The following is a 10761-nucleotide window of genomic DNA, read 5'->3' on the forward strand; positions in this document are numbered from 1 at the left end:
TTTCTACAAATCATTCGGTATTCTGGTGCTGTGTATAACTCCAGATAAAACTACTATAGTTGATTTAAGTTTTAATCTAACAAAAACTACATCTATGTCTACCTGAGATGCTTTATGAAACAATGGAGGGACCCTGAGTGCCTATTGTGACTTCTTCTTTTGCATATGAAACAGTTTTCCCTGAACGTTTTGCGCGATAAATTGGATTAATATAAAGATAACATAATTTTGTGTATGCATATGTAATACAAAATTATTCTAGGTCAATTATGGGATTTTTATTTCTCAAATCGCCCTCCAGACAGCGTCCCGACCCAGAATGCATTTTGACAAGGTCTTTGAAAAAGCGGCGCGGCTAATTCAAGATGGCGGAGATGGACCAGCTGTTAGACGAGAGTGAGTAACAACACAAATTCAAGGAGTTTTGCCTTGTAAACACTCAGCGGTCCCGTGGTGATAGAATAAATACTCGGTGATAAGTTGCCATCGTCGTCCATGTAATAAATACCGTACGTTTTTGGCAGAGTCCATAAAGTCATTTTTTAGAGGCAAAGAGACACCGGTCTGTCCAAGTCGGCTAACGCTTGTTAGCACTAGAGGCTAACCACAGCTAATGTTGGAGTTGAGCAAGTTACTGTAGCCAAACTGGGTAAACAAATAACGTTAGCTTAGCAACGAGCTAACGCCTGCTAACCTCACACGGCAAGCAACAATAACAATAGAACTTCCCAAACGCCTCTTCTGTCAAAGTGCAGACGGTAGCTGCTAGCCGTAGCTGTCTGTATTAGTCGACATGTTTCTTTTGGTCTCCGTGACACCCTCCGTGTATTTAACGTCCGTTAACGTTACACGGTACGGAGTTGGTGTCGTTTTGACAAGCTGGTGAAGGGAAACTAGCGGAGTTACTTGGCTATTAGGAGCGAAAAATAGTCATTTCAGTCGATGTGGACGTGGGTAATGTAACTGAATGTTATCTATGGGTCCTAACACAGTGTAGCGTTAGCTTGTTTAGCTAATTTCGTTGGTAACGATCCGTCCAGCTGATGTTATGCCCGGGCTTGACAGCTTTAACTGGGGGATAAGGCCTAACTGACTGCGCTAGCCGTGTCCAACTTCAGTGAACCCACCTGGCTGTTGTCACTGTTTAAAACACTGTCTCCTGGATGCCTGCGATTTGCACCTTGTCTTTGATAGCTATAATAAATGTATAGTATTGAAATAAAACTAAAAAGCTTGATGTAACTACCTTTTCAATCACTGTGCCATATTTAGTAGTTAGTCAACTGTGTGTTTTCTAATGCCACTGGTGTGTTATTGAGCACTGATGTAGCTCAATTTGTCCTCTTCCTCAGGCTCTTCAGCAGAGGCACTTGTCAGTCTAAAAGGTATGTGGGCAGTATTTTTAGCCATCTTTCTGTACATTTGTTCTTGGAGATGTGTACATGTACATTGGAAACTGGTGTCAAATTACTTGTATGCCTAAACATACGTGTCCAATGAAGATTATTCTGTTTCTGGTTTGATCTTGCACATGTGTTAGCAGACACATGACGTAGGTTCCCTGATTAAAAGTCTTCAAGGGTCTTAAATCCTTCTTTGGATTATACATCTGTATAAATGACAGGCTTAAAGCAACAACTTTACTACTTTACATTTGTGGCTGATGCAGTCTGGGATATAGGGCAAGTGATCATCTTATCACTTATCCCCATATTGACAGAGATTAGATATATGTGTTAAGACTTGTGAGGAAAATAGTCTGTTCCATTTGAATAGTTTTGTGTCTGATATGTAATAACAGGGAGGTGTAACTGATGTGTTGTATCTGGCGTCCTTACACTGTATTGAATAAATATGTCATTTTTTTATTACAGAAGGGAGTTTGTCCAACACTCTGAATGAAAAGAACAGCTTCCCAAGAGCTCACAACACCAGGGGAAGACACTCCTCCCTCACAATGGACACGGTAAGAGACATGGTGTTAGACTGCCAAAACTTATGAAGAGGAAGCTTCTGTAAAAATATGCTTATGATGCTTTAAAGTACCACACAAACACAGACCTCCGCTTCACAATATACCACATTTTGGTGTCAAAACGACTCAGACATTGTTTGAATTGAAAATGCAGGAGAGCATTGTTAACTTCACTGTATTATTTATAGTGTTAATGTTTATGTGTTTTAATTTTTTTAATTCTATCATTCTCACGTCTGATTAGGACAGGTAGTCTTTTTTTTCTTTTCTTCTTTTAATGTGCAAAATGTTTTTGACCAACTACCCTCATATATATGTGTTTCAACTACTTTTGGTTTGAGTAATGAACAAACCTTCCAATTTCTTTCATGGGATTAATGGTCTATGTATACAATGCAAATTACAACATAGAGATGCACTAGGCTCTTTCAGGTCTGAATTTATTTAAATAAACTGTACAGAACAGTGAAGGCCTTTTAAGATTCATTATCTCTGTTATAAGAGAGGTCTGTCTAAAATGGCAGTGTATAGTAGTTTATGCAGAGTCACGTAAAAATGCACAACATTCATATAGGGCACAGTGGACATGGGGCACATTAACACCAAACCATAGAGATGTAAAACAGGTACATTATAGATATGAATAACTGACATTGTCTGTTGTTTGGCAATTAAAGGGTTGTGATTTGACATTGAAGTGTTTTTGTAGATGATTATATGGTTATTGTCCATTAATGATCGTATAAGTCACAGTCAATTGGTTTCTTTTGCGACTATCTTTTTCAGATGAGTAGTTGAATTTGTTGCTTCATCAAGTCTTTTCATGTCAGTGTGATGTGGAAACGCAGACTTGGAAGGAATGTTCATTCCACATGAAACTGGTTGATATGCAGTCTAGTGTAAATACATGGCTTTGCATTTCATTTTGCACTAAACCAGTAAGTAGTAGGCAGTATGTCTGAATGTCAGTGGCACAGTTTCAGAAGGTGGTATTAACTTCAGAAGGTGCATACATACCAGCTACCATATGTACATACATACATATGGTATCTACTGCACATCAAAATCAATTGAAGTTACACCAGAATAATGGACACAAATATATGTACCTGGTACAAAAGGGCTTTTTTCCTTGGAGCATTTTTTAGCACTGTTAATAAACTTCTGTCCACATTTGTCCCTCCAGCCCACACGGAGTTCAAAGAGGAGCCGTCTGTTTCGGGAGGAGGATGAGCAGCCCCAGCAGCGTCTTCCCTCCAGGTCCCCTCGGAGGAGCCAAAGGGTCAGCACCACACCACAGGTAAAGACTACACACCATGAAAGTGATTCATAGTGAAACGCGGGCAGCATTTGGCCCCTCCTACTCTCCCATTGCTTTAATCTAAGATTGCACCTGAGCTGTGTGAGGGTGTGGGTACAGGAAGTACTTGACAGTGTAAGTGAACATACCACTGAGCATAACTGTGTTGCAGTGCTAGTTTTACCACTTTATGTATATGTAGTTCATGACTTAAGTAAGCACAGAAAAATCATGTTATTTTAGTCTATTCTAGCAAAAGAAGAGAGACACAATGTTTGGTCCTAAGTTGGCCATTTAATTACAGTCTTAATTCAGTCATTCATCAGAGTACAGCCAATGTCCCCACAGTTTTGCTAATGTTGGATTGCTTTTTTAAGGTGTAACACAGGGTTGTAATATCTGATGTATAGATAGAAAATTGATCTGTGGCAAGAGCAGCCCCTAGCTTCGTGTGATCTGTTTTTTACAATCAGCCCTCCTGTTTGTTAATTGTAGTAAAGCCTTTAATGGGAAGCAACAGCGCCTGGTGTAACAGCTACAAAATGCATCAAATTAGAGTTCATCAGAAAGCAATGAGCCTGTTGTAATATGAAAGTAACAGATTGAACTGGAGTAAACCTTGACTCCACTTTGCTGCCTCTCCTTTGTTTAACAGGAGCCATAAAGCCAGTGAGGTAAACATAGCAAGCCTTTTATTAATTGTGCTTTCTCAGTAGTCACCTGCTGAACAACAGATGTTGAGACACTCAGGTTACTCGATTTTATGGCTTGGTTGTGGGAACTAAAAGGTACTGATGTGCCCAATAATGAATTATTTGGGGGAAGTGACATCTTTACAGCTGACTTGCAAAATGAGAATTCATTCTCATTTATATACGTTGCTGTATGTGGAATGACTGTTTTAATGTTTTCCTTTACAGAAATTTTCTAATGTGGTGACACCAGATAAGAAGGCATCCCAGAAAATAGGGCTGAGATTAAGAAATCTCCTTAAGCTACCCAAAGCTCACAAATGGTGTATCTATGAATGGTTCTATTCCAACATTGACAGGTACAGTCCGACTTTTAGCTCCATAACACATCGATTAATATTTTATTAATTGTAATCAATTTAGAAGTGCTTCAACAATGTTTAAGCTTTTTGATCATCTGTAATTACATTAAACATCGTCTGAAAGGTCAGAAATGTTTCTAGTACAATCTTGAATTAATTATGATGTGTATTTCTTTCCCCCATAAAAGATTGTTTACTTTATTTTCTTTTCCAGACCTCTCTTTGAGGGTGACAATGAATTCTGCCTGTGTCTCAAGGAGTCTTTCCCCAACCTGAAAACTAGAAAGTTGACAAGGGTTGAGTGGGGAACAATCAGGAGACTGATGGGGAAACCTCGACGGTATGCTTCAATCTTTAAGCTTTGTGCCTCTACACATGTTTTCAGTTGTCTTTAGATTTTTCAGACATCTTGAAGTATGTGAAATAGTTTTCTCTGTGTTTTTTTTTTTTTTCTTTTTTAATAATGCTGTTTTCTGCAAAGGCTCTAAAGAAATGTTACAGCTCAACATTTGTTTGTTCCAATCAGGTGTTCATCTGCATTCTTTGCTGAGGAGCGGACAGCGCTGAGGCAGAAGAGGCAGAAGATGCGCCTGCTGCAGCAAAGAAAACTGGCCGATGTGTCAAACTGCAAAGACCTTCCAGATGAAATCCCCCTGCCGCTCATCATAGGAACAAAAGTCACCGGTAAGATGACTGAAATGAACACACACCACTGTCAGCAGGTACATGGTTCTGGTTTAATGTTAGGTTGTTAGTCAAATGTTGCTAGGCAACCTGCAAAGTAACCCAGTTTACATTTTCTGTATTTGTCAGATGCCTCATTAAAAGCGCAGGAATCAGAAACATATATTTTTATGACTATGTGATGATCAAGTAAGAGAACTGTTGACGATTTAAATCCTAATTGCAGTGACTTCATCGTTATGTGTAAATTGGCTGATGTGGGAGGTCAAACCTGTGCAATATCACCAGTATGTATTCTGATTTGATCTGTTTTCATTTTGTTCCACAGCTCGACTCCGAGGCGTCCATGATGGGTTGTTCACAGGGCAGATTGATGCAGTGGACACCAGTGCTGCCACCTATCGCGTCACGTTTGACCGCAGTGGCCTGGGAACACACACTGTGCCTGACTATGAAGTCCTGGTAAGATTTGCCTGTTTCCTCAGATAACAGCTCCACTGTACGTTTGTTTGAATTTAGACACACAGCAGCATTAGTTTAGGTCAGTCGACATTTTCACCACTTGTACCTTAATACAAATTATATTGCACTGTCACTGAAAATTGTAATACAAGAAATTGTCACAATAAAAAAGATACAGTACAGTAGCTGCACTAAAGAATTTTTGATAACATGTTCTTAAATATCCTGCAATGATTTTGTTTTCCAGAGCAATGAGCCCAATGACACCATGCCCATTTCAGCCTTTGCCCAGAAGCATCGGACATCACGCTATATGCAGAACCTCATGACTCCGCCTAGAGGACCTTACCCGACTGCTACCACTCCAGTCCTCATGGTACCGTCAACCTACGTCTAATGTCGGATTTACTTGTCCCCACGTTGTTAATTATGTCTGATTCTGCTTTACATCCACTTTTGCTGTGAGGAGGTTTGTCTACTGCTACTTAAGTAATTCTGAGGTGGTTTTATTCAGAATACCTCGTACAAGCATGATATATCAGTCAATGGTATCAGTGGATTTACTGTATAAGGAGAGACCCAAAAAAGAAAAAGTTAAGAACTGGTGAGTTTTCTCAGTTTATCCTTATCATCTGCTATTCACTTTCTGTTGTGAATCAGTTTAAGCTTTGACTCAGAGGAAAATAAATAAAAATGAACTGATCAAATGATAGCACGTCAGTGTTTAAACGATAGGCATCGTACCTGCAGAACAAGCCTTTAGAGTAATTACGAATCTCTACCTCCAGATTGCTGATGAAGATGAATGACTTTGTTGTCCATGTTTTTGAATACCAGGATAGCGACCCTCTTACCACCCAGTCACCATGGAGGAATAAACTGCCCGGTGCTGAGGGAGATACCCTTGGAGGATTTCCGGTCAAGTTTCTTATCCAAGTGGTGAATATTTTCTGTAATAATATAATATAATACTAAAGTCTGTCATCCTGTTTTTAACACTTTATTCTTACAAATTCTTGGCCTTGTTGTTTTGTGACTAGACGAGGCTGTCTAAGATCCTTATGATCAAGAAAGAGCACATCAAGCACTTGAAAGAAATGAACACGGAGGCAGAGAAACTGGTACAGTCATCATGATTTTAAAAGAAATTTGCTTCAAAAACCTGTTAAATGTTTCTGAGCTTCGTGCCTCGAGTCTAAGTAAAACTGCGCTTGTGTTTTTGTGTTCAGAAGTCGTACTCGATGCCTATTGATCTGGATTTCCAGAAGCGATATGCCACCACGGTGCTTGAGCTTGAGCAGCTCAATAAAGATCTCAACAAGGTGCTTCACGAAGTTCAGCAGTTCTGCTGCGACGTAAGTCAATGGATATGCTTCAGTCCCATCATTGATTATTGTGATATTTCATGCTGTGTTCTCATATTCTTCTACATCTCACTCCCTAATCAGTCCTGACCAATCTGACAGAAAAGTGTTGATATGAAACATAACAGAGCCTTGTTTAAAATGTGAATCACCCTCGTGTCCGTTCAGCTTGCTCCGGATCAGGGCATGGTTCCAGCCGACCATCCCACAGAGCTGCGGCGACGCTGTGAAGACGAGGCCCAGCAGATGGTGCAGCTGAGCAACTCACTGAAGGACGGACAGCAGAGTGTGACGAACCCCAGCCTCACGCACCTCATCTCCCGTCTCACTGCTCTGCTGCTACAGATCAAGGTAGAGGACATGTAAACGCTCAGCTGCTGTCAGGTGTCACAAGTGTGTTACGCATGTCAGGAGCGAGTGTATGCAGTGTGGCTTCATGTTGCAACATATTCCTGCTCATTTATGGCAGCACAGAAACATCAATGCTCTGATAAATCTGTTTTGAACTTAAAGACCTTTTGTATCTGAACTGAACAGTATTTAGGTGATAGACTACTACTTTGATAACCCGGTCATCTCTCCGTTTCTGCCTCATTTGTTTCAGTGTCTGGCAGATGGAGGGGACTTGAATTCATTTGAGTTCAAATCTCTAACAGACTCCCTTAATGACATCAAGGCATCGATTGATCCCTCCAACCTCAGGTAAAAAGAGCGTGCAGTGCTTCTAACTGCACTTCCCTAGTCACACAACACACAATGCTGGATGGTTCATAGATTCCTATAGTAGTCAGTATTATTAAACGAGTCCTTTTTTGTTGTTATCAAAGTCGGTGTCACTCCCAATCACCATTCAGTCAGGATCAAAGTACTTCACATTTCTCATACTATTGGCTTTTCTGTGTTTTTAGCTGCTTCCAGAACAACGTTGAGATCCACGTGGCACACATCCAGAGTGGCCTTAGTCAGCTGGGAAATCTGCACGCATTCTCTGCCAACAACACCAATGCAGTCTGAGCACCTGCGCCACCCATGACACACACAGGTGCATGCACACACAGAGGCGTGGGCCATTTAATGTCGTCTTTTGTGACGGTGCTTCCACCTGAACTGTAACAAGACTGCGAACAAACGGCTCACGCGGATATTGTGGACCACCACCGCACTAGCTGAACTTGGACGCCCCAGCGAAAACGACTCCGAGTCGGGGCCCAGACTCCTGAAGCGTTGTGCTGACGGGAGGGAGGATGTCATTTTACCCACCCATTTTATTGTATGAAAATGTTGGTGCACCCAATTGAACACAAACCTGACAGAGTCTTAAACTATTGCCACAAATCCACATCTCCAAACTCTCAATGGTTATTTATTGGTTTCATGTGCCAAACATTGATTCTTACAGTTTTTATAGTCCATATTTATTTATTTTTGAGTAGGTGTGTATGGTTATGAAACAATATTTTGCTGTCTCTAAAGTTTCCCCCTGTTCAGTGTTGTGTTCTGTTGCTCCATCAACAGTAAGCACAGGGAGGCTAAAGAATGTTTTATAAAGTTGTTTATTGTAGATAATTGTACAATATCTCTGATTATTAGGACTATCGTCAACATTTCTGCTGTGTATTCAGAAATGGCTTTTGTAATTTTGTGTGCACTGAAAAGAGATTTTGGTATTTTTATAAAGGAGAACTCTGGGGTTTTGATGCCTTTTACTCCCCTAAGATGATCTTAGCATTTCCATATTTGGCATGGCTGTTGCTGCAACCCCCACACCAAGCCTGCATCACTAATGTAACCTCTAAAAATTTAAGTCAACAGTTTTTTCCTAGAGAATCTCCTTTTTCAGTTTTGTAAAGTTGTATATGAGAGCGCCTCAGGGCAATTGTATATAAATGTTTCCGTCTTTTTATATTAAACATAATATTGCAAAACAGTATTTGGTCTTGTAGATTTTAGTCTTTATTATCAGAGGGAACTTTTTTTTTTTTTTACAATCAACACTTTTATTACAATTTTACAATAAATACAAATTTTCCTTTTACACAAACAAACAACTGTATACTCTTATGATACATGTAGCTCTCTTTATACCAGCTCTTATGATACATCACATGAAGCCACCAAAGCCGGCCATGGCCTCAGTTTCCCAATCAGAGTCTGAGTCAGTGAAGTCCTGTGCCTCGGTGGCGTGGATCGGGGAGAAGTGGCTGAACCTGTCCCCTGTGGCCATCAAGCGTGGATACTGGATCTGGCATCCGTTATCCTTTGGCGATGACCTGCTGAAGTTATTCTGTGTCGGGATGGGAGGAATCACAACTTTCATCTCTGGGCCGATGGTCTTGTTGGGTGGGAAATTGTCATATTCCACCAGCACCTTTGGACTCTGGCTGGCGGTCATGCTGGCATCGACCTTGGGGTTGTGCTCGTTGTCCTTGGGATACAGGTGGACGTTACAGCACGGGACGTTGACACTCAGCTCGTGTCGTTGCCTCTGCTCGGGCTTCACCCTGGTGCCCTCCTTGTCGTAGAGGCAGGACACCGGCGTGTGTTCGTAGCTGCTGGGTTTGGTGGGTACGCCGCTTCTGTGAGTGTCCTCTGTGTTTTGGTGCATTGTAGGCCTGAAGCTGTCCTCCAGTCCAAAACCTCCTATCCTGTGTGCCTCAGCTCCATGGTTGTTCTCATACACTGAAAGAAAACAGACAGAGAATGAAGCTCTTAGTTCTGAAATGCAAGAAAAGTTGTGTTTTGACTTTAAATGAAGTGCAGAAATACACTAAGGACAATATTTCAGCAGCAGATTACCACATTCATTAACTAATCTGATTTATATGGAAAGGCCAATTAAATGTTCTGTGGAAGGTAACAATCACTTGATGCTTGACTAAAATAAGTGTAAGGTTTGAGCCTGTAAGAACTACCTTTCTCTGGGCCCATCCTGCCCTGCAGCTGGCTGAAGGGGCCAGCTGCAGGCGGGTTAGCGACCTTCATGGACACCGATGAGCCAACTTGGCGACGAGACTTGGCTCTTCTGTTCTGAAACCACACCTGAAATGATATGGAGAAAAAACAAGCAAACATGAGGACAGTTGAACCCATATTAAAAAAAAAAAAGATTCAAATGTTGGATTCATCGTTTGACACTGAGTATCTGATTTAAACTAAACTTTACCTGGATTCTGGACTCCGGCAGCCCGGTCAGAGCCTCCAGTCTCTCCCGGAGGTAGATGTCTGGATATTTGGTGTCAGAGTAAACTTTCTCCAGCACCTCGATCTGCTGCTGGGTGAAGTTGGTCCTCTTCCTCCTGTGGGTCAGTATTGCCACGCATTTATCCGCCCTCGGTACCGGGGTTGCAGAGCTGAAATAGTTTGTGACATCTGACGCTCCGTAATCTGAAAAGAACACGTACAGACTGGTTAGTTAACTGCGTTAGATAAACAGGGACGGTCACAGAAACGGGACCCTGAACTTGTGCGTAAATTACGCACAGAGCCAGCTGTAAGGCCGCCATTCACTGTGACCAGTGGTGTAGGGTAGCTTTACTTCAGTAGCACCACCACAGGATGTTTAAGCTCCCAGCGCTGACAGACACCAACCTGAGTTCACCATGCCGCTCATCTGCAGAGGTCCTTCGTGATACATCTGGAAATGATTCAGATCCCCGACGCGCATATTCCCATGAACTGAAGACATGATCCTCAACCTCTTATTTCCAGAGACGGACTGAGTGTGAGACCTGTGCGCTGGCTCAGGTTAAATCCCCCCGTGATCAAAGGTGCTGCTGCCTGTATGTGTGAATGGGGCAGCGATCAGTGCCGGCTGGCACTGCTGCGGCCCTGCAGTCACTTCAGACGTCTGCGGGCCGGTGGAGGTGTGAAGACCTCACACCTGGGACGGTGGAGCGGCCGCAGGTCTCTTTAAAGGGTTTTT

General features: G+C 41.9%; 2 protein-coding genes across 2 annotated transcripts; one reads left to right on the top strand and one right to left on the bottom strand.

Moving 5' to 3' along the window:
* Positions 1-340: 340 nt before the first annotated feature.
* Positions 341-8757, top strand: lin9 (lin-9 DREAM MuvB core complex component). Its single transcript, XM_070848771.1, has 15 exons — positions 341-396; positions 1353-1385; positions 1875-1966; positions 3162-3275; positions 4196-4326; positions 4544-4669; positions 4856-5013; positions 5342-5475; positions 5723-5851; positions 6313-6414; positions 6516-6596; positions 6705-6830; positions 7008-7190; positions 7444-7541; positions 7748-8757. Exons 1-15 carry the CDS (start codon positions 366-368, stop codon positions 7851-7853), a joined length of 1644 nt encoding a protein of 547 aa, XP_070704872.1. The 5' UTR covers positions 341-365; the 3' UTR covers positions 7854-8757.
* Positions 8758-8940: 183 nt separating this feature from the next.
* Positions 8941-10524, bottom strand: mixl1 (Mix paired-like homeobox). The gene is made up of 4 exons (XM_070849505.1): positions 10428-10524; positions 10003-10223; positions 9752-9878; positions 8941-9518 (listed from the first exon to the last, which is right to left on the bottom strand). Exons 1-4 carry the CDS (start codon positions 10522-10524, stop codon positions 8941-8943), a joined length of 1023 nt encoding a protein of 340 aa, XP_070705606.1.
* Between the last annotated feature and the right edge of the window lie 237 nt (positions 10525-10761).

The sequence above is a fragment of the Pempheris klunzingeri genome, chromosome 18 (genome assembly GCF_042242105.1).
Source record: "Pempheris klunzingeri isolate RE-2024b chromosome 18, fPemKlu1.hap1, whole genome shotgun sequence".
NCBI classification, from domain to species: domain Eukaryota; kingdom Metazoa; phylum Chordata; class Actinopteri; order Acropomatiformes; family Pempheridae; genus Pempheris; species Pempheris klunzingeri.